The 23,461-nt window shown below is 36.7% G+C and overlaps 1 protein-coding gene across 1 annotated transcript in view; it reads left to right on the plus strand.

Moving 5' to 3' along the window:
- The window catches only part of CCDC178 (coiled-coil domain containing 178), a 369,825-nt gene that overhangs the window by 49,151 nt on the left and 297,213 nt on the right, over window positions 1-23,461 (plus strand). Inside the window, exons 7-8 of the mRNA XM_043444502.1 lie at window positions 3,217-3,437; window positions 18,383-18,525. Of these exons, the coding sequence (XP_043300437.1) occupies window positions 3,217-3,437; window positions 18,383-18,525 (364 nt within the window). The remainder of the gene's footprint in view (window positions 1-3,216; window positions 3,438-18,382; window positions 18,526-23,461) is intronic.

The following is a 23,461-nucleotide window of genomic DNA, read 5'->3' on the forward strand; positions in this document are numbered from 1 at the left end:
CCCAAAGGACAAGTCCGGTTAGAAGTCATTACATGAAGCTGAGGGTCCAAAGGTCTCCATTCCAGCATTAAGCATGAATCGTGAGTAAACCTATTGCTCCAGTTGAATAATAAAGTTGCTTGTTTCACTTAGTTAGTGGAGAAAAGCAGACAGTATTCCAAGAATTCTTAATGTAATGATCTAAATGGATTTGGGACTGATACTCCTGCTGTCTGTGAATCTGAAAATACACAGTGGAGAATGTCATTTAAATGTTCTGTAGGTTGGTGGTAAAGCTAGGCATCTTCAGGAACAAAGACAGATGTTCTTTTTTGAAAGACTGAAAATTCGATATAGGTATCAGCGAATTGTCTCAGTCTCAAGATAAGAAACAGCTCAATATCAAGTATCATAAAACACAAGAATACAGATTTGGTAAGTGTGAGTTAGTAGAAATAGACAGCGTAATCTTACTGAAAAAGTTTTCAGATATTGGATTGCACATGACATTATAAAATGATTTTATTTAATGGGCTTCCCTGGTGGCTCATGGTAAGAATCCTCCTGCCAGTGCAGGAGACCCAGACTCAATCCCTGGATTGGGTAGATCCCCTGGAGGAGGAAATGGCAACCCACTCCAGTATTCTTGCCTGGAAAAATCCCATGGACAAAAGAGCCTGGCAGGCTACAGTGCATGGTGTCACAGAGAGTTGAACATGACTTAGCAACTGAGAATATTTAATATGTTTTATGAAATAAAAAGAGAAGTTTGAAAATAAAAGCAAGGACTAAGAGACTATTTTTAAAAAAAAAGAAAAATGGGAATAAAAAAGACTTACTAGAAATTAAAAATCTACAACTTGAAATTAAAGACTCAATAGCTGGTTAAATGGTCTTTTAGACTAAAGAAGAGAAAAGTAATAACTATAAATCTAGAAAAATTTACATGAAATGCATCAAGGGTACACAAGGAGAAGGAAAATATGAATTAAATATTTGAAGACATAGAGTGTAACATGATAAAGGATGATGAATATCTAATAGAAGATCATTATGAAGATAATGATGATAATACTTAATGAGATGGTGACTGACTTTTTAAAACAAAAATACTACTGTCTAATTAGGATAAAATTAAAAGGGAATGGTGTCAAACATTTCACAAATATAAGAAATTAGAAAACATTTAGAACTGTATCATTAAAACTTACTAAAATTATTTTCACAGAAGTGAAAAAAGCTAAATTATTATTTAAAGGAAAATCAATAGCTTTTATCCTATTCAGGAAAGAAGATGATATCAAAATTATTGAAATATATGACTAGAAAAATAAAAGCAAAATAAATACAAAAATACAAAGAAAAAACAGAAAACCAATAACAAAATGGTTAAATAATGAAATATGTATAATTCTGAAGATACACAGAGCTAAAAGTTAGATCAATAAAAAATAATAATAAAGGAAATAATAGAATACCAATGGCAAGATTAATGAAGAATACAGAGAAAATATATGAGTAAATTCAATTAGAAATGCAGATGGTCTCTAAAAATGGAGCAGTGATTAATAATAAGGAAGATATACAGAACAAATGCCTTAGAATATTATTGAAACCTTGATGAACTGGAAGAATTCACAGAAAAAAATAGACTGATGAATAGATAGCCAAAATATACATATAGCCATTAAAGGAAAGATATTGACTTAAAATAAAAATCCTTTCTTGCACACACATACATACATACAGACATACTAGGGCAATAAAACTTTAAATGCAGTTTTGAACTTCCACAAAATCATATAGAACAGAAATAAAAGAAACTACAACAGATACAAGATGCTAGCATAAATTGTAAAGCAAATTAGATGAATACAGTACAAATATGCAAAATTACAGGCCAAAATCATTAGCATACATGCAAAGTATCCTCAGTGAATACAACACCAAAACCCACCAAGAAGTTTATTTGAAAAAAGATGAAAAGATCCCCAAGGTAGCCAATTGAATTTTAAAGAGATCAAGGTTAGGTTAACCTTAGAAATTTAATGATATAATGAGGAAATCTTTTATATAGTTTCTCTAAAATTGTCCTAGTCTGTTAATTGACATTTAATTTAATTTATAATTTGTTTTTATTTTATTTAAAAGAAATTTCCATATGTATCATTTCAGATATTTGTATATGGAACAAAAATTTTTTATCCATTTATTCAAATTCCCATTTCTGTTATTTGAGAACATTTTGTCATTTCTTCCTCTAGGCCGTGCTGTGCTCATGTTATGTCTGTCACTAGATCTGTGCATTTTTGTTTGTCTTAATTTTGCTGTGTGAGATCATTCTGATTTCACTATAAGATTTATTTTTGTGGGTAAACATTATTTCTTATGTTAACATTGATTTTTATGAGTTATTATTTTTATAATTTCAACTGATTTTTGTAATTTAATCCCTTTGATGGTAAATGAAGGAATACTAAAATAATTTAAGGACTTCCCAGGCTGCCCAGTAGTTTAGACCCTGCACTTCCACTGCAGGGAGCATGAGTTCCATCCGTGATTGGGGAGCTAGGATCCCACATGCCACATGGCATGGTCAAAACATAAAAATAAAAAACAAGTAATTTCTGAAACTAAAATATTTCATCAGTTCAGTTCAGTTCAATTGTTCAGTCATGTCCGATTCTTTGCGACCCCATGGACTGCAGCATGCCAAGCCTCCCTGTCCATCACCAACTCCCGAAGTTTACTCAAACTCATGTCCATTGAGTTGGTGATGCTATCCAACCATCTCATCTTCTATGGTCCCCTTCTCCTTCCTTCAATCTTTCCTAGCATTAGGGTCTTTTCAAATGAATCAGTTCTTCACATCAGGTGGCCAAAGTATTGGAGTTTCAGCTTCAACATCAGCGCTTGCAATGAATATCCAGGACTAATCTCCTTTAGGATGGACTGGTTTGATCTCCTTACAGCCCAAGGGACTCTCAAGAGTCTTCTCTAACACCATAGTTCAAAAGCATCGATTCTTCGGTGCTCAGCTTTCTTTATAGTCCAACTTTCACTTCCATACATAGCTACTGGAAAAACCATAGCCTTGACTAGATGGACCTTTGCTGGCAAAGTAATACCTATGCTTTTTTATATTCATATTTCATATCTATTATCAAACAAAGATTTCCTTCTGGAGTTTTTGTTTTAAATTTAGATTTTCTTTTTGTCCTTTCACTGTATGTCTAGAACATGAGGCCTATTTGAGAGATAAAATAGAACTACGATGGCATTTTGAAGATAAAACTCATCAACGAAAACATCTGGAAGAGCAAAAGGAGAAATTAGCAGAAAGTAATGCAAAGCTTAAAGCAGACATAGACTATATGATTAAACATCACCCCCTACTGCTTGCAAAGCGAGACCATGAACTTACATCTCTGAGGGAATATTACCAGAAAAAATTTGAGGTAAGTGAATAAAAGAATGGCTGTGCATTTTACAGATTGTTTCTTAATTGTAAGAATTTCAGCTCTAAGAAGTTAACATACCTTGAAAGGTTTCGTTCTCATTGAAAATTGGCTTACTATTTATCTATTTAAAAAATCATCAATCAGTACAGTTGACTGATATTCATTTAAAGTGTGTTTTCTTTCCTTATGTTTAAACTTAAGAATATTAATTGTATTTAGTCAGTCTACTAATATGATTTTGGAGATGTTAAACAATATGGTATTATTTGAAGCTATAAACTGAACTGAGAAAGAATGTAAGTATACTGTATCAGTAAACTTCATTCTTAATGAAAACATATAACCAACATGTAAAGTCTTTTTAATGATTAACATTTAATCTCCTCTTGTGGGATCATACCATAGAAAAATAAATTGTTTATTATGGCCACTAAATGGACAAATTTAATTTTGTATCATGTTTGTTCTTGATCATTTAAAGTTAGTAAATTAAGTCATTAAATGTCTCTTATATTTGCTCCATTTTCCTTCATCTCTCTCCAAAAGATAACCTCATCATGAACTTCTGTTTCCAGGCAAAATTTGAATAATTTTATACACACATATGCAACTTATGTACACTCCATACTGTTGTTTTTAATATTATCAAACATTCTGTAACTTTCTGTAATGTTTTTTGTTTGCTCTGTGCTTAATTGTTCAGTCATGTATGACTCTTTGTGACCCCATGGACTGTAGCCTGCCAGGCTCCTCCTACTGGCAGGCTGTAGCCTGCCAGGCTTCTCTGTCCAAGGGAATTCTCTAGGTGTGAATACTGGAGTAGGTTGCCATGCCCTCCTCCAGGGCTCCTTCCCAACCCAGGGGTCAAACCCAGGTCTCCCATGTTGCAGGCGGATTCTTTACCATCTGAGCTACCAGGGAAGCCCAAGAATACTGGAGTGGGTAGCCTATCCTTTCTCCAGAGGATCTTCCTGACCCAGGAATCAAACTAGTGTCTCCTGCATTGCAGGTTGATTCTTTACCAGCTGAGCCATTTACTTTTTAATCTGACATTATTCTGGAGCTCCAGCTACTATTGATACACACAGATTTAGTCCATTCATTTTACTTTCCAATTCCACCAAATAGATATCTCTGGTCTTGGGTGTTGTTTCCCATATTTAGCTACAGTGCTGATTTGCCTATAAACAGTAAGGAGCCCTGATCATGTTCCTCTTTTTGTGCATGTGAATTTTTCTTGGCTACATATCTAGTGGAGTATTTACTGAGTCCTGGGTTATATACATTTTCAACTTCATTAGTTAAAATCACACTGCTCTCCAGAGTGTCTTTGACAGTTTATATTCTTAAAGTAGTAGCAGTGCTAGAGATGTCCCATTTATCTACTGTGAACAAGGGTCCTAGCAGTATGCTTTTTTCATCATAATAGACCCCTTATTTAATACTGGACAGGGAAGCCTGGCATGCTGCAATCCATGGGGTCGCAAAAAGTTGAACACAACTAAGTGACTGAACAAAACACAATAAGTAGTTGGATGGCCATGTGTCAGGGTAAAGGTCATTTCTCAATTTGCCTTTACTCATGGTATTTCTAATGAGATGTAGGTAGCAGTTACACAGGGTTTTTCTAGGAAAGCTTTTTGAAATTGACTGACTCAGTCAGAAGCCACACCCTTTTGTTCTCAGCCATTTTGTAAACTTACAGCAACCCCGATATGACAGCTGCAGTTCTTCCTTACATTTTATAGCACAGGGTGCCCTTGAGAATGGACGCCAGTATCCAAGATGGCTGAATAGAAAGGCAGAAGAAGCCGTGTATCTATTTTGGGGAGAAAAAAAGAAACTGCAGTCTTGTTTATTTGACTTATCTCTCCTACAACCAAACCCAATTCTAACTGATACACCTCACATTTTTGTCAAGGTTTTATTGTGATACTTTAAATTTTGTCAATAAGTGTGTGAATTGGTGTCCCTAAAGTAATAACTTTAGTGTGTTTTGCCCCTGATAAAAGTGAAAGTGAAAGTGAAGTCACTCAGTCGTGTCCGACTCTTTGCGACCCCATGACCTGTAGCCTACTAGGCTTCTCCGTCCATGGGATTTTCCAGGCAAGAATACTGGAGTGGGTTACCATTTCCTTCTCCAGGAGATCTTCCCGACTCAGGGATTGAACCCGGGTCTCCCACATTGCAGGCAGATGCTTTACCGTCTGAGCCACCAGGGAAGTCCTTAGCGGACATAGATATTGCCTAGGGGAGGGGAAGCAGAGTTGTTGAAGATCACACTTGTGAATGGGTTCAGTTCACTTCACTCAAAAGAGTCGTGTCCAACTCTTCGCGACCCCACGGACTGCAGCACGCTAGGCTTTCGTGTTTATCATGAACTCCTGGAGCTCACTCAAACTCATGTCCATTGAGTCAATGATGCCATCAACCATCTCGTCCTCTGTCGTCCTCTCCTCCTCCCGCCTTCAAACTTTTCCAGCATCAGGGTCTTTTCCAGTGAGGCAGTTCTTCGCATCAGCTGGCCAAAGTATTGGAGTTTCAGCTTCAGCATCAGTCCTTCCAATGAATATTCAGGACTGATTTCCTTTAGGATGGACTGGTTGGATCTCCTTGCAGTCCAAGGGACTCTCAAGAGTTTTCTCCAACACCTCGATTCAAAAGCATCAATTCTTCAGTGCTCAGATTTCTTTATGGTCCAACTCAGGACGCTCAGGTTTTGATCAGACATTATTCTAGGTGTTCTGTGAAGTTTTTTATTTTTTTGGATGAGATTGACATTTAAATCAATGATCTTTTAATAAAGCAGATAGGCAAGAAAAATAAATAAAAGGATCTAGACTGAAAAAGAAGTAAAATTATTTGCAGAAGACACATTCTTCTATATAGAAAATTGTGAAGAATCACAAAACAAACTATAGAGCTAAAAACAAGTTTAACAAAGTTGCAGATTCAAGCTCAATACAAAACTCAGTTGTATTTTCGTATACTAGTTGTGAACAATACAAAAATGAAGTTAAGAAAAAAGTTTTCTTTAATACCATCAAAAAATGATTAAGTATGAATAAATTTAACCAATAAGCTGAACGACTTGTTCACTAAAAACTATAATATTTTGCTGAAATCAATTAAAATTAGAGTTAAATGAACAGAAAAGTAACCCATGTTCACAAATTTGACTTAATATTGTTTAGATGTCAGTAGTACCCATAGCTATCTTCAGATTAAATGGAGTTTCTGACAGAGTCTCAAAGAGCTTTTTACAGAAATGGGAAAGCCTGTTCTAACATTTATTTGAAATTTCAGGAGGTCACAAATAGCCAAAACAGTCTTAAAAAGGAAGGACACCTTAGAGAACTCACAGCTTCTGATTTCAAAACTAACTACAAAACTTTAAGAAGCAAAAATGAGTGGCATTTAATAAATACAGGAAAGTAGTTCAGTGGAGTAGTATTGAGATTCTAGAAATAAACAAATATATCTGTGGTTAGTTGATTTTGACAAGGGTGCCGAGACCATTTGTTGAAATGAGTAGTCTCTTCAATACATGGTATTGGGACATTGGATATCCACATGCATTCAAAGAGTAAAGTTGGACCTCTGCTTCCTAGCACATACAAAAATTAATTCAAAATGGATCACAACTTTACACGTAAGAACTAAAACTATAAAACTCTTAAAAGGAAACTTGTGGATAAATCTTTATGTCCTAAAATTTGAGAATGGATTTAGATATGACACTAAAAGCATAAGCAACATAAGAAAAACTAGAGAAACTGGACTTCATCAAAATTAAAATGTTTAGTACAGCTAAGTACACTACCAAAAAGGCAAAAAGACAGCCTACAGAATGAGAGAAAATATTGCAAATTATATATAATTTTATTTTAAAGTATGTACTAATTATATATTAATTTTGTACTAATATATACTAATTATATAGTACTATTATATTAATATATATACTAATTCTATATTAATATATCTTCCCACAGATTTGAAATAAGTTTTAAAATCAGAAAGTGTGAGTTCTCTAAGGTGCCCTTCCTTTTCAAGACTGTTCTGGCTACCTGAGCACCCCCCCTGCAGTTTCATATGAATGTTAAAATAGGCTTTTCCATTTCTGCAAAGAGCTCTCTGAGACTTCATCAAAGGTTGCATTTCATCTGAAGATAGCTTTGGGTACTACTGACATCTTAAAAACATGTAGTACCCAGAATATATAAAGAACTTTTATAATTCAACAACTAAAAAAGATAAACACCCCATTTTAAAATGGACAAACTTAAGTAGATATATCTCTGAAAGACAGAAATGAGCAGCAAACACATGAAAGGACAGATGCTCAACATCATTAGCCATCAGGAAAATGTAAACCAAAACCACAATGATATAGCTACTCATGCCCATTAGGATGAGATTAAAAATGGGGTGTAAAATAACTAGTTTGGGTGAGGATGTAGAGAAACTCAAACCGTTGTACTTTGCTGGTAGGAATGTAAAATGGTGAAGCCACTGTAGAAAACAGCTTGGTGTTTCCTAAAAAAGTAAAACAGAATTAACATATGCTTTAGCAACTCCAAGCCAAGATATATACCCCTAAAGAATTGAATACTGATGTTACAAAACAAAACCTTGTGCAGAAATGTGCTTAGCCTCACTGTCTACAATAGACAAAAAGCAAAGTTATTCCAGTGCCCATCAGTTGTTGTATGACTAAACAAAATATGATATAATCATATCATGGAGTAGTAGTCGGTCATAAAAAGAATGAAATACTGGTACAGATCACAACATGGATAAACTTCAAAGCATTATGCTAAATAAAGAAGCCAGACACAAAAGATCGCATTCTTATATGATTTCATTTACCTGAAATATCCAGAATAGGTAAATCCGTAAAGACAGAAAGCAAATTAGATTGCTAGGGGAATTAGATTGCTAGTTCGGGGAAGTGTAAGATAGAGTTTTGTTTGTAATAAAGCTTTGCTTCTTTTGTTTTACTCTACCGTCTTGACTGAGGCCCTGGCTAGAGACCTACTAAATACCCAGCTACTTAAATAATGCAAGACCTCTTGCCAACGTGCTTGAGACTCAGTACATTGCAAACCAACCTCAGTGGCTTAAGGTGACTTTCAGATTCTACAAGCAGCTTAGTCACATAACACAGTGGAGCCACAGAAATATTGTTAACATCAGTGTAGAGAGTATCCATGTGGGATAGCTGAACCAGTCCCACAGTGAGCCAGCCAAGGAGCTTTCCTCGTGAATTTGTCTCATCTGGTATAAGCAAAACCCCCAAACCTGAGATCACCCCAGCAATACCTACAGGACAGATTGGATACAGGGAATTATTTCTTGCTTTTCTTCCTTTCATGGTATAAATTCTGTTGTTTCCTGAGTTCTGTGTTTGCTTATTTCATCATCTTGGTATAATCTTTGCTCTCTGCTTGAGTGTATAGCCCTGCATTCCTGTGCCTAAAGGAAAATCTCGTAGAGTTTACTAAAATCTGTGCTATTCTAAAAATTAATGTGAACATAAAGAACAGTATTGCATAGGAACCTGGAATGCTAGGTCCATGAATCAAGGTAAATTGGAAGTGGTCAACAGGAGATGGCAAGAATGAACATCAACGTTTTAGGAATCAGTGAACTAAAATGGACTGGAATGGGTTAATTTAACTCAGATAACCATTATATCTACTCCTGTGGGCAAGGATCCCTTAGAAGAAATAGAGTGTCCCTCACAGTCAACAGAAGAGTTCTAAATGCTGTACTTGAGTGCAATCTCAAAAATGACAGAATGATCTCTGTTCATTTCCAAGGCAAACCATTCAGTATCACAGTAATCCAAGTCTATGCCCGAACCACTAATGCCAAAGAAGCTGAAATTGAATTGTTCTATGATGAATTATAGGACCTTCTAGAACTAACACCAAAAAAGATGCCCTTTTCATCATAGTGAACTGGAATGCAAAAGTAGGAAGTCAAGAGGTACCTGGAGTAACAGGCAAGTTTGGCCTTGGAGTACAAAATGAAGCAGGGCAAAGGCTGAAAGAGTTTTGCCAAGAGAACACACTGGTCATAGCAAAGACCCTCTTCCAAAAACACAAAACGTGACTCTACACATAGACATCACCAGATGGTTAATACCAAAATCAGATTGATTATATTCTTTGTAGTCAAAGATAGAGAAGCTGTATACAGTCAGCCAAAACAAGACCAGGAGCTGACTGTGGCATAGACCATGAACTCCTTATTGCCAAATTCAGACTTAGATTGAAGAAAGTAGGGAAAACCACTAGGCCATTCAGGTATGACATATATCAAATCACTTAGGATTATACAGTGAAAGTGACAAATAGATTCAAGGGACTGGATCTGATAGAGTGCCTGAAGAACTATAGCCAGAGTTTTGTGACATTGTATAGTAGGCAGTGATCAAAACCATCTGCAAGAAAAAGAAATGCAAAAAGGCAAAGTGGTTGTCTGAGGAGGCCTTACAAATATCTGAGAAAAGAAGAGAAGCTAAAGGCAAAGGAGAAAAGGAAAGATAAACCCATCTGAATGCAAAGTTCCACAGAATATCAAGGAGAGATAAGAAAGACTTCCTCAGTGGTCAGTGCAAAGAAATAGAGGAAAACAATAGAATGGGAAAGACTAGAGAACTCTTCAAGAAAATTAGAGATACCAAGGGAACATTTCATGAAAAGATGAGCACAATAAAGGAGAGAAACGATATGGACCTAACAGAAGCAGAAGATATTAAGAAGAGGTGGCAAGAATACACAGAAGAAGTTTACAACAAAGATCTTCATGACCCAGAAAAAGATGAAGGTGTGATCACTCACCTAGAGCCAGACATCCTGGAGTGCAAAGTCAAGAGGGCCTTAGGAAGCATCACTATGAAGAAAGCTAGTGAAGGTGATTGAATTCCAGTTGAGCTATTTCAGATCATTAAAAGATGATACTGTTAAAGTGCTGTAACAATATGTCAGCAAATTTGGAAAACTCATCAGTGGTTACAGGACTGGAAAAGGTCAGTTTCCTCATTCCAACCCAAAGAAAGGCAATGCCAAAGAATGTTCAGACTACCACACAATTGCACTCATCCCACACACTAGCAAAGTAATGCTCAAAATTCTCCAAGAGAGGCTTCAATAGTACCTGAATGGAGAACTTCCAGATGTTCATGCAGGATTTAGAAAAGGTAGAGGAACCAGAGTCAAATTGCCAACATCCACTGAATCATAGGAAAAGCAAGAGAATTCAAAAAAATATCTACTACTACTTTATTGACTACGCCAAAGCCTTTGACTGTCTTCAGTTCAGTTCAGTTGAGTCGCTTAGTTTTGTCCGACTCTGCGACCCCATGAACCGCAGCACTCCAGGCCTCCTTGTCCATCACCAACTCCTGGAGTCCACCCAAACCCATGTCCATCGAGTCGGTGATGCCCTCCAACCATCTCATCCTCTCTCATCCTCTTCTCCTCATACCCTCAATCTTTCCCAGCAACAGGGTCTTTTCAAATTGAGTCAGCTCTTCGCATCACGTGGCCAAAGTATTGGAGTTTCAGTTTCAACATCAGTCCTTCCAATGAACACCTAGGACTGATCTCCTTTAGGATGGACTGGTTGGATCTCCTTGCAGTCCAAGGGACTCTCAAGAGTCTTCTCCAACACCACAGTTAAAAAGCATCAATTCTTTGGCGCTCAGCTTTCTTTATAGTCCAACTCTCACATCCATACATGACCACTGGAAAAACCATAGCCTTGACTAGATGGACCTTTGTTGGCAAAGTAATGTCTCTGCTTTTTAATATGCTCTCTAGGTTGGTCATAACTTTCTTTCCAAGGAGTAAGCGTCTTTTAATTTCATGGCTGCAGTCACCATCTGCAGTGATTTTGGAGCCCAGAAAAATAATGTCAGCCACTGTTTCCACTGTTTCCCCATCTATTTTCCATGAAGTGATGGGACCAGATGCCATGATCTTAGTTTTCTGAATGCTGAGCTTTAAACCAACTTTTTCACTCTCCTCTTTCTCTTTCGTCAAGAGGCTCTTTAGTTCTTCTTCACTTTCTGCCGTAATGGTGGTGTCATCTGCATCTGAGGTTATTGATATTTCTTCTGGCAATCTTGATTCCAGCTTGTGCTTCCTCCAGCCCAGCCCAGAATTTCTCATGATGTACTCTGCATAGAAGTTAAGTTAGAAGTTAAATAAGCAGGGTGACATTATACAGCCTTGATGTACCCCTTTTCCTATTTGGAACCAGTCTGTTGTTCCATGTTCAGTTCTAACTGTTGCTTTCTGACTTGCATACAGGTTTCTCAAGAGGCAGGTCAGGTATTCCAATCTCTTTCAGAATTTTCCACAGTTTATTGTGATGCACACACTCAAAGGCTTTGGCATAGTCAGTAAAGCAGAAATAGATGTTTTTCTGGAACTCTCTTGCTTTTTCGATGATCCAATGGATGTTGGCAGTTTGATCTCTGGTTCCTCTTCCTTTTCTCAAACCAGCTTGAACATCTGGAATTTCACGGTTCATGTATTGCTGAAGCCTGGATTGGAGAACTTTAAGCATTACTTTATAGCGTGTGAGATGAGTTCAATTGTGTGGTAGTTTGAGCATTCTTTGGCATTGCCCTTCTTTGGGATTGGAATGAAAACTGACCTTTTCCAGTCCTGTGGCCACTGCTGAGTTTTCCAAATTTGCTGGCATATTTGAGTGCAGCACTTTCACAGCGTCATCTTTCAGGATTTGAAATAGCTCAACTGGAATTCCATCACCTCCACTAGCTTTGTTCGTAGTGATGCTTCCTAAGGCCCACTTGACTTCACATTCCAGGATGTCTGGTTCTAGGTGAGTGATCACACCATTGTGATTATCTGGCTTGTGAAGATCTTTTTTGTACAGTTCTTTTGTGTATTCTTGCCACCTCTTCTTAATATCTTCTGCTTCTGTTAGGTCCCTACCATTTCTGTTCTTTATTGTGCCCATCTTTGCATGAAATTTGACTGTCTAGATCACAACAAACTGTGGACAATTCTTCAAGAGATGAGAATACCAGATCACCTTACCTGCCTCCAGAGAAGTCTGTATGCAGGTCAAGAAGCAACTGTTCAAACTGGACATAGAACAATCAACTGGTTCCAAATTGGGAAAGGAATACGTTCAGGCTTTATATTGTCACACTGCTTTTTTAAGATATATGCAGAGGACATCATGCAAATTGCCGGATTGGATGAAGCACTAGCTGGAATCAAGATTGCCGAGAGAAATATCAATGACCTCAGATATGCAGATGACACCACCCTTATGGCAGAAAGGGAAGAGGAACTAAAGAGCCTCTTGATGAACGTGAAAGAGGAAAGTGAAAAAGCTGGCTTAAAACTCAACATTCAAAAAACTAAGATCATGGCATCCGGTCCCATCACTTCATGGCAAATAGATGGGAAACAATGGAAAGAATAATAGACTTTATAATCTTGGGCTCCAAAATCACTGCAGATTGTGACGGCAGCCGTGAAATTAAAAGATGATGGCTCCTTGAGAGAAAAGCAATGACCATCCTAGGCAACATATTAAAAAGCAGAGATATTACTTTGCTTACAGAGGTCTGTCTACACAAAGGTATGGTTTTTCCAGCAGTCATGTATGGATGTGAGAGCTGGAGTATAAAAAAAGCTGAGCACCAAAGAGTTGATGCTTTTGAACTGTGGTGTTGGAGAAGACCCTTGAGAGTCCCTTGGGCTGCAAGGAGATCCAAGCAGTCCATCCTAATGGAAATCAGTCCTGAATATTCTTTGGATGGACTGATGCTGAAGCTGAAGCTCCAAGACTTTGGTCACCTGATGCAAAGAACGTACTCATTGGAAGAGGCCCTGATGCTGGGAAAGATTGAAGGCAGGAGGACAGTTTTGCCTCCTTGTTGGCTCAGATGATAAATATCTGCCTGCAGTGTGGGAGACCCAGTTTTGATCTCTAGGTCAGGATCATCACCTGGAGAAGGGCATGGCAACCCATTCCAGTATTCTCGAGAATCCCATGGACGGAGTAGCCCTGTGGGCTACAGTCCATGGGGCTGCAAAGAGGCAGATGCGTTTGAGCAACTCTCACTCACTCACTCACTCAAGTACAGTTTTATTTCCTTCTCTTCCTAATCTGTATACATTTTACTGTATTGCTTTTAGTAAGGTTTTTACCTTTCTTGGCCAAGATCTCCAGTGACTAAAGTGAAGTATTAACTGCTCAGTTGTGTCTGACTCTTTGGGACCCCATGTCCTCCAGAATCCTATGTCTGTGGAATTCTCCAGGCAAGAATATTAGAGTGGGTAGCCATTTCCTTCTGCAGGAAATCTTCCTGACTCAGAGATTGAACCCGGGTCTCCTGCACTGCTGACTGTAAGTGGTAATATTTTGCATCACTGTCACAGTCCCAGTTTCAAAGGGGAAACATTAATTTTTTTTTTATATTACGGAAGATGTTACATCTTACTCAAGATATTGCTAGATTTGATTTGTTTATTATTTGCCTAAGGGTTTAAATCTAAGTTCATGAATAAGAAAATAGTATAATTGTTTAGTAATGTCCTTGTCAGGTTTTGTTTCTAAGGGTTTGCTAGATTTAAAGGTAACTTGGGGGTATTTCTTCTTTCTCTACTATCTGGAAGAGTTTGCAAAAGACTAAGATTATTGATGCCATCTAGCTAAAGTTTTCCAGTTTTGTTTTTTGTTTATTTTAGAAAGGTTTTTAGTTACAAATTCAATTTCCTCAATAAGACTCTTTAGATATTCTGTTTATTCCTGTGTCCATTTTGGTTACTTCTAGTTTTTTAAGATTATGTCCATTTCATCAAAATTTTGTATTTTTTTGGAACACAGACTTTCTCAGTATTCTTTTGTTTCCTATGTTGTACTGTGCTTAATTCTTCAGTTGTGTCTGACTCTTTGCAACCCCATGGACTGTAGCCCACCAGGTCCCTCTGTCCCTGGGGATTCTCCAGGTACAAATGCTGGGGTGGGTTGCCATGCTCTCCTCCGGGGATCTTTCTAACCCAGGGATCAAACCCAGGTCTCCTACATTGCAGTCAGATTCTTAACCATCTGAGCCACCAGGAAAGCCCAAGAATACTGGAGTAGGTAACCTATCCTTCTCCAGGGGTACTTCCCAAAGCAGGAATCGAACTGGAGTCGCCTGCCTTGCAGGCGGATTCTTTACCAGCTGAGCTACCAGGGAAGCCCATTTTGTTTCCTATAAGTCTATAGAATATGTTGTTGTTTAGTTGCTCAGTAGTGTCTGACTGTTTTGTGACCCCATGGACTTCAGCCCACTGGGCTCCAATGTCCATGGGATTTTCCAGGCAAGAGTAGTGGAGTACTGGAGTGGGATGCCATTTCCTACTCCAGGAAATCTTCCTGAGCCAGGTATTGAACCCATGTCTCCTTCAAGTCTCCTGCATTGCAGTTGGATTCTTTACTACTTAGTCACCGGGGATATGTAGTGATCTCCTTTTTCATTCCTGATATTTGTTTGTGCCTTCTCTTTTTTTCTTTTAAACATGATATATTTTATCCATCACCATATAGTTAACACATTTTACCCATTTTTGTCCTCCATTCTCTCTGTTGTCTGTACCTACATGTTTGTTTTGGTTTGGTTTGTTCACTTATTTGGATGTTTTTGTTTGTTTTTTTATATTCTGCATGTGAGCTAAATCATATATTTGTCTTTTTCCATGTGACTTATTTCTCTTAGCATAATACCCTCAAGGTCTTCCATGTTGTCACAAATGGCAAGATTTATTTCTTTTTTGTGTGATTTGTGTTGTATTCTTTCAAACCAGTCAGTCCTAAAGGAAATCAACCCTGAATATTCTTTGGAAGGACTGGTGATGAAACTGAAGTTCCAGTACTTTGGCCACCTAATGCAAGGAACCGACCCATTAGAACAGATCCTGATGTTGGGAAAGATTGAGGGCAAGAGGAGAAGGGGGTGACAGAGAATGAGATGGTTAGATGGCACCACTAACTCAATGGATGTGAGTTTGAGCAAACTCAGGGAGATAGTCCCTTCAGGACAGGGAAGACTGGCGTGCTGCAGTTCAAGTGGTCGCGAAGAGTCAGGTAGGACTTAACGACTGAACGACAGCAACAGCAACAAGTATTCATTCTATATACACATCTCTGTATGCATTCATTCCTTGATGGAAACTTCAGTTGTGTGGCTATTATAAATAGTGATGCAGTGAACATAGGGGTGCATATATCTTTTCAAATTAGTGTTTTTGCATTATTTGGGTTAATACCCCAAAGTGGACTAACCAGTCATTTACTAGTCCTCTTCTTAATTTTTTGAGGTGTCTCCCTACTGTTTTCCATAGTGGCTGCACTACTTTACATTCCCACTAACAGTTCACAGGGTTCTTTTTTCTCCACATTCTCTCAACACCTGTTATTTTATCTTTTTTTTTGTATATATAATAACTATCATCATGGTCATGAGGTAAAATCTCATTGTGCTTATTTTTTCATTTCCATAATAATTAGTAATGTTGACCACTTTTTCATGTATGTGCCTATTGGTCATCTGTATATCTTCTTTAGAAAAATGTTTACTGCTGTCCACCTGAAACTAATGCAACATTGTAAATCAATTATACTCTAATAAGAATTTAAAAAAGAATGTAACAAGATGACAGGACCCCCCCAAAGAAGTCTATTCAGCACCTTTGCCCATTTTTAAAAAATATGTTTGATTTACAATGTTGTATTAATTTCTGCTGTACATCAAAATGATTCAGTTAACATGTACATACATATATATTCTTTTTTATTCTTTTCCATTATAGCTTATCACAGGATATTGAATAGAGTTCCTTGTGCTATACAGTAGGACTTGTTGTTTATCCCCTTTGCCCATTTTTAAATTGAGTTGTTTGGTTTTTTGTTGTTGAGATGTATGAGTTCTTTATATACTTGGATATTAACCTCATATTGAATATATGATTTGCAAATACCTTCTCCCATTGGGTAGGTTGTCTCTTTGTTTTGTTGATGGTTTCCTTTGCTGTACAGATTATGTGATTATGTATACATGAACTTTAAACATGTCCACAGATGAATTACAGTTGAATACAAAGGTAAAATTTTAAATCCATACTTTCCTATATACCAGAAACAAATCTGAAAAAAAAGTTTATTTAAAAGTAGCATTCATTAGAACATAAAATATAAAATATCTAGAATAAATGTAACAAATGACAGCCTCTATTAAGAAAACTATGAATATTTCTGAGAGAATTTGAGAAGTGCTATAACTCCAATACTTTGGCCACCTCATGTGAAGAGTTGACTCATTCAAAAAGACCCTGATGCTGGGAGGGATTGGGGGCAGGAGGAGAAGGGGATGACAGAGGATGAGATGGCTGGATGGCATCACCAACTTGATGGGCATGAGTTTGAATAAACTCCAGGAGTGTGTGATGGACAGGGAGGCCTGGCGTGCTGTGATTCATGGGGTCGCAAAGAGTCAGACATGACTGAGCGACTGAACTGACTGACTGAACTGATATCAATAAATGATGTTAATGGCTTAAAAGGCTAAATTTTGTAACATTCTCTCCAAAATGCTCTGTAAATTGAATGCAGTCACAAAATCTTAACAGATTTTGTGGAGCTCTCTCTTTGTGGAGCTTGACAAGCTAATTCTAAACTGTATGTGATGCATACATACAGCAGAATATAATTCAGCCTTAAAAAAAAGAAGGAAAACTGCCATATGTGACAACATGGATGAACCTGGAGAGCATCATTATGCTAAGTACTAAAGAGGTCACAGATGATTACTGTGTGATTCCACTTGTTTAAGATGTCTATAATAGTTACCTTCGTAGAAGCAGAGATGTTGATTGGTAGGGACTTGAGGGGAAATGGAGAGCTGTTTTTCAATGGGTGTGAAGATTTAGTTACACAAGATGAATAAGTTCTAGAGATCTGCTGTACATCATAATGCCTACAGTTTACTGTATTGTACACTTTGTTGTTAGACTCTGTGCCACCATGGACTGTAGCCTACCAGGCTCCTCTGTATGAGATTTCCCAGGCAGGAATACTGGAGTGGGTTGCCATTTCCTTCTCCAGGGGATCTTGTACACTTAAAAATTTGTTAAAGGATAGACAATCATGTTAAATGTTCCTATCACAATAAAACTAATACAATGAAACAAAACTGATATTAATGAAAATTGTTGCTTTATTTAGGAGGGTACTGCTTCGTGTTGATCCACCACGTGGCCCCTAGTGAAAGGACTGCTCACTACCTAGTACCTTCTTCTACTCACCCTCTAGCTTTCCAACAGGACATTCTGAACAGTCGTTCCTTCCAACCATGACCACTACAAGCACCCTCTCCCTTTAGTTTGACAGAGAAGGGAGAGCTAGAGAGGGAAGGGAGATGGTTTATGATGTCTAATAATTAATGAAAACAATAAAAATGGAATATTTTTGGATCCTTGCATGAAGATAATAATGGTTATTTATGAGTGAGAAGATTATAAGTGATTTTTTCAGTTTTCAATTTTTCATTGGTGGTGTTTGATTTTTCTACAATAAAGTATTTGACCAACAAGAGCAAATAAAAAGTCTTAGTTTTTGTAGGTGAAAAGATGATGATTTTATTTTGGTCACATTAACTGGGATAGTGAAGTTATTTTCTTCAGTAACTTTTGTATATCGCTAGTATTGATGCCTCTCAGGGTATATAAGAAATCTGAAACTCTGCTGTGCTAAACAATAGACTAAATAGGGAACAAAAATCAACATAAAGAATGTTTATAATCTACATCAGAACTACTCTAAAACCTTTCTCTGATCTTTCTGTGATCTAATTATTTTAATTAGCCATTAAGTGCATATATTAGCATACATATTTTTATTTCTAGGTAATGGAAATATACAAACAAGTTCATGGAGAACTTCTAGAAGCCATAGACAATCTTGAAAAAGCCAAACTCAGAGTTAAACAAAACAGAATAGAAATGGAAAGGGATATTCGTGATGATGAAATAAGTAAGGTTGCCTACAAGTAAGTATATTCCACAAATGTTTTTTATAGCATTTAAAACTTGGACTTCCCTGGTGGCTCAGATGGTAAAGTTGCTGCCTGCAATGTGGGAGACCCAGGTTCAATCCCTGGGTCAGGAAGATCCCCTGGAGAAGGAAATGGCAACCCACTGCAGTCTCTTGCCTGGAAAATTCCGTGGACTTAGGAGCCTGCTAGGCTACAGTTCGTGGGGCCGCAAAGAGTCAGATATGACTGAGCAACTTCACTAGCATTAAAAAGGAAAATATTAATTAAAAATGTGATATATATTCCTGTATAAGAAATTCAGATAAGGAGAAAGGAAATTATCTAAATTTCCACATCTATCTTATGACCAAGTTAATATAAAAATTAAAATATATGTCTTTTACCTATGTTAACTACTTGTGTATGAATCCCTAAAGCAGTATTTTTCTCTGTCATTTTAAAACTCTTCATACATATTGCCAAATTGCCTATGGATATGCTATAATAAAATATATCCCTGCTAACAATGGAAAAGAGTTACTATTTGAAAAAATATTCCAGAATGGGATAGTATAAGAACAAATCATATAGCCTTGTGTTAATTATAAACATAGGATATCATTAATTAACTCATATTTATATGCTTTCTAATAGCCTGGAATATTTTAAATGCATATAGATTAATTATATTTTGTGTATTATTGACTTTTTATTACATTTCTAATGTATTTAAATTTTATGACATCCATCTAGTTCTTAGTTTGGTTTCAAATTATTTATGTTTCTGTGTGATATAAAAATCTTTATTTATTCAAACTTATCAATCATTTAGTATAGAAAAAGTCACATTCATTATGGAGCTAGAGTCAAATAAATGTAAGTAAAATGAAGAACAAAAATTTATACATTATCCTGTGATCTGGATAACATGCACTTATTAAGATGTTTATATTTTCTCATATCTGATGTCTATTTCAAAATAAACAAAATAGTGTTTACTTGTGTATCTTTTGCTATTGTGTTCATTGTTTTGGGATTGTTTTTATAGATTTTTTTTGTCCCTTTATTCTTATCTTGTTCTCTTGTAATTGATGACTATCTTTAGTGTTATGTTTGGATTTCTTTTTTCTTTTTTATGTTTATAACCATCATAAATTTTGGTTTGTGGTTTCCCTGAGGTTTTTCTGTAGCCATCTATATTTTTATACTTGACTGTTATGAGTTGCTGATCCCTTATTTTCAAATGCATGTAAAGAAATCTGCATATGTACTCTCCTACCTCACAGTTACTGTTTTTGGTATCATATTTGCATCTAATTATTTTGTTTGGGTCATTTATTTTTCTGGAATTGAGCTGCAGGAGTTGCTTGTATATTTTTGAGATTAATCCTTTATCTGTTTCTTCATTTGCTATTATTTTCTCCCAATCTGAGGGCTGTCTTTTCACCTTACTTATAGTTTCCTTTGTAGTGCAAAAGCTTTTAAGTTTCATTAGGTCCCATTTGTTTATTTTTGCTTTTATTTCCAATATTCTGGGAGGGGGGTCATAGAGGATCTTGCTGTGATTTATGTCGGAGAGTGTTTTGCCTATGTTCTCCTCTAGGAGTTTTATAGTTTCTGGTCTTACATTTAGATCTTTAATCCATTTTGAGTTTATTTTTGTGTATGCTTGGGCCTGGTACACTGGGAAGACCCAGAGGAATCGGGTGGAGAGGGAGGTGGGAGGGGGGATCGGGATGGGGAATAAGTGTGAATCTATGGCTGATTCATATCAATGTACGACAAAACCCACTGAAATGTTGTGAAGTAATTAGCCTCCAACTAATAAAAAAAATTAAAAAAAAAAAAAGAAAATAATTCATATTTTGTATGTTCCTTAGCTGATGATTGTGAATGTATTTTGTTGTATTGCTTTTTGTTTTTTAACATTTCTCGTAACTTGTGTGTAGATGATTTCTACCTTTACCATATGATTGCCTTTATCTATTCCCTTTTTCATTTTGTAATTTTTATGTCTTTAATTGTGACCTTTTATTTTTTGCTTAGAAAAGTTACTTTAACATTTCTTTCAAGGCTGGTTTGTGATACTGAAGGCTTTTAGGCTTGATTTTCTATCTGTTCATAAAATCTGAATGAGAGCCTTGCTCAGTAGTTTTGATCGTAGTTTTTTCTTTCATCACTTTAAATATATCATGCCACTCCTTCTGGTCTGTGATGTTTCTATTGAAAAGTCATCTGATAGCCTTATGGGAGTTCCCTTGTATGTTATTTGTTACTTTTCCCTTGTTGCTTTTTATTTATTTATTATTTTTTTCATTTATTTTTATTAGTTGGAGGCTAATTACTTTACAATATTGTAGTGGTTTTTGTCATACATTGACATGAATCAGCCATGGAGTTACATGTATTCCCCATCCCAAAGCCCCCTCCCATCTCCCTCTCTACCCGATCCCTCTGGGTCTTCCAAGTGCACCAGGCCAGAGCACTTGTCTCATGCATCCAACCTGGGCTGGTGATCTGTTTCACCCTAGATAATATATATGTTTCGATGCTGTTCTCTCAAAACATCCCACCCTCGCCTTCTCCCACAGAGTCCAAAAGTCTGTTCTGTACATCTGTGTCTCTTTTTCTGTTTTGCATATAGGGTTATCATTACCATCTTTCTAAATTCCATATATATGTGTTAGTATACTGTAATGGTCTTTATCTTTCTGGCTTACTTCACTCTGTATAATGGGCTCCAGTTTCATCCATCTCATTAGAACTCATTCAAATGATTTCTTTTTAATGGCTGAGTAATATTCCATGGTGTATATTTACCACAGCTTCCTTATCCATTCGTTTGCTGATGGGCATCTAGGTTGCTTCCATGTCCTGGCTATTATAAACAGTGCTGTGATGAACATTGGGGTGCACGTGTCTCTTTCAGATCTGGTTTCCTCCGTGTGTATGCCCAGAAGTGGTATTGCTGGGTCATATGGTAGTTCTATTTCCAGTTTTTAAAGAAATCTCCACACTGTTTTCCATAGTGGCTGTACTAGTTTGCATTCCCACCAAAAGTGTAAGACGGTTCCCTTTTCTCCACACCCTCTCCAGCATTTATTGCTTGTAGACTTTTGGATAGCAGCCATCCTGACTGGCGTGTAATGGTACCTCATTGTTTTGATTTGCATTTCTCTGATAATGAGTGACGTTGAGCATCTTTTCAGTGTTTGTTAGCCATCTGTATGTCTTCTTTGGAGAAATGTCTGTTTAGTTCTTTGGCCCATTTTTGATTGGGTCATTTATTTTTCTGGAATTGAGCTGCAGGAGTTGCTTGTATATTTTTGAGATTAATCCTTTGTCTGTTTCTTCATTTGCTATTATTTTCTCCCAATCTGAGGGCTGTCTTTTCACCTTGCTTATAGTTTCCTTTGTAGTGCAAAGCTTTTAAGTTTCATTAGGTCCCATTTGTTTAGTTTTGCTTTTATTTCCAATATTCTGGGAGGTGGGTCATAGAGGATCTTGCTGTGATTTATGTCGGAGAGTGTTTTGCCTATGTTCTCCTCTAGGAGTTTTATAGTTTCTGGTCTTACATTTAGATCTTTAATCCATTTTGAGTTTATTTTTGTGTATGGTGTTAGAAAGTGTTCTAGTTTCATTCTTTTACAAGTGGTTGACCAGTTTTCAGCACCACTTGTTAAAGAGGTTGTCTTTTCCATTGTATATCCTTGCCTCCTTTGTCAACGATAATGGTGTCCATATCGTGGATTGTATCTTGTGGAGTTTCTGTTCCATTGGTCTATATTTCTGTCTTTGTGCCAGTACCACACTGTCTTGATGACTGTGGCTTTGTAGCAGAGTCTGAAGTCAGGCAGGTTGATTCCTCCAGTTCCATTCTTCTTTCTCAAGATTACTTTGGCTATTCGAGGTTTTTGTATTTCCATACAAATTGTGAAATTCTTTGGTCTAGTTCTGTGAAAAATACCGTTGGTAGCTTGATAGGGATTGCATTGAATCTATAGATTGCCTTGGGTAGAATAGCCATTTTGACAATATTGATTCTTCCAATCCATGAACACGGTATGTTTCTCCATCTGTGTGTGTCCTCTTTGATTTCTTTCATCATGTTTTATAATTTTCTATGTATAGTTCTTTTGTTTGCTTAGGTAGATATACTCCTAAGTATTTTATTCTTTTTGTTGCAATGGTGAATGGTATTGTTTCCTTAATTTCTGTTTCTGTGTTTTCATTGTTAGTGTATAGGAATCCAAGGGATTTCTGTGTGTTAAGTTTATATCCTGCAACTTTACTATATTCTCTGATTAGCTCTAGTAATTTTCTGGTAGAGTCTTTAGGGTTTTCTATGTAGAGGATCATGTCATCTGCAAACAGTGAGAGTTTCACGTCTTCTTTTCCTATCTGGATTCCTTTTACTTCTTTTTCTGCTCTGATTGCTATGGCCAAAACTATGTTGAATAGTAGTGGTGAGAGTGGGCGCCCTTGTCTTGTTCCTGATATTAGGGGAAATGTTTTCAATTTTTCACCATTGAGGATAATGTTTGCTGTGAGTTTGTCATATATAGTTTTTATTATGTTGAGGTATGTTCCTTCTATTCCTGCTTTCTGGAGAGTTTTAATCATAAATGGGTGTTGAATTTTGTCAAAGCCTTTTTCTGCATCTATTGAGATAATCATATGATTTTTATCTTTCAATTTGTCATGTGGTGTTATTACATTGATTGATTTGTGGATATTAAAGAATCCTTGCGTTCCTGGGATAAAGCCCACTTGGTCATGATGTATGATTTTTTTAATATGTTGTTGGATTCTGTTTGCTAGATTTTGTTGAGGATTTTTGCATCTATGTTCATCAGTGATATTGGCCTATAGTTTTCTTTTTTTGCGGCATCCTTGTCTGGTTTTGGAATTAGGATGATGGTGGCCTCATAGAATGAGTTAGAAGTTTACC

The sequence above is a fragment of the Cervus canadensis genome, chromosome 23 (genome assembly GCF_019320065.1).
Source record: "Cervus canadensis isolate Bull #8, Minnesota chromosome 23, ASM1932006v1, whole genome shotgun sequence".
NCBI classification, from domain to species: domain Eukaryota; kingdom Metazoa; phylum Chordata; class Mammalia; order Artiodactyla; family Cervidae; genus Cervus; species Cervus canadensis.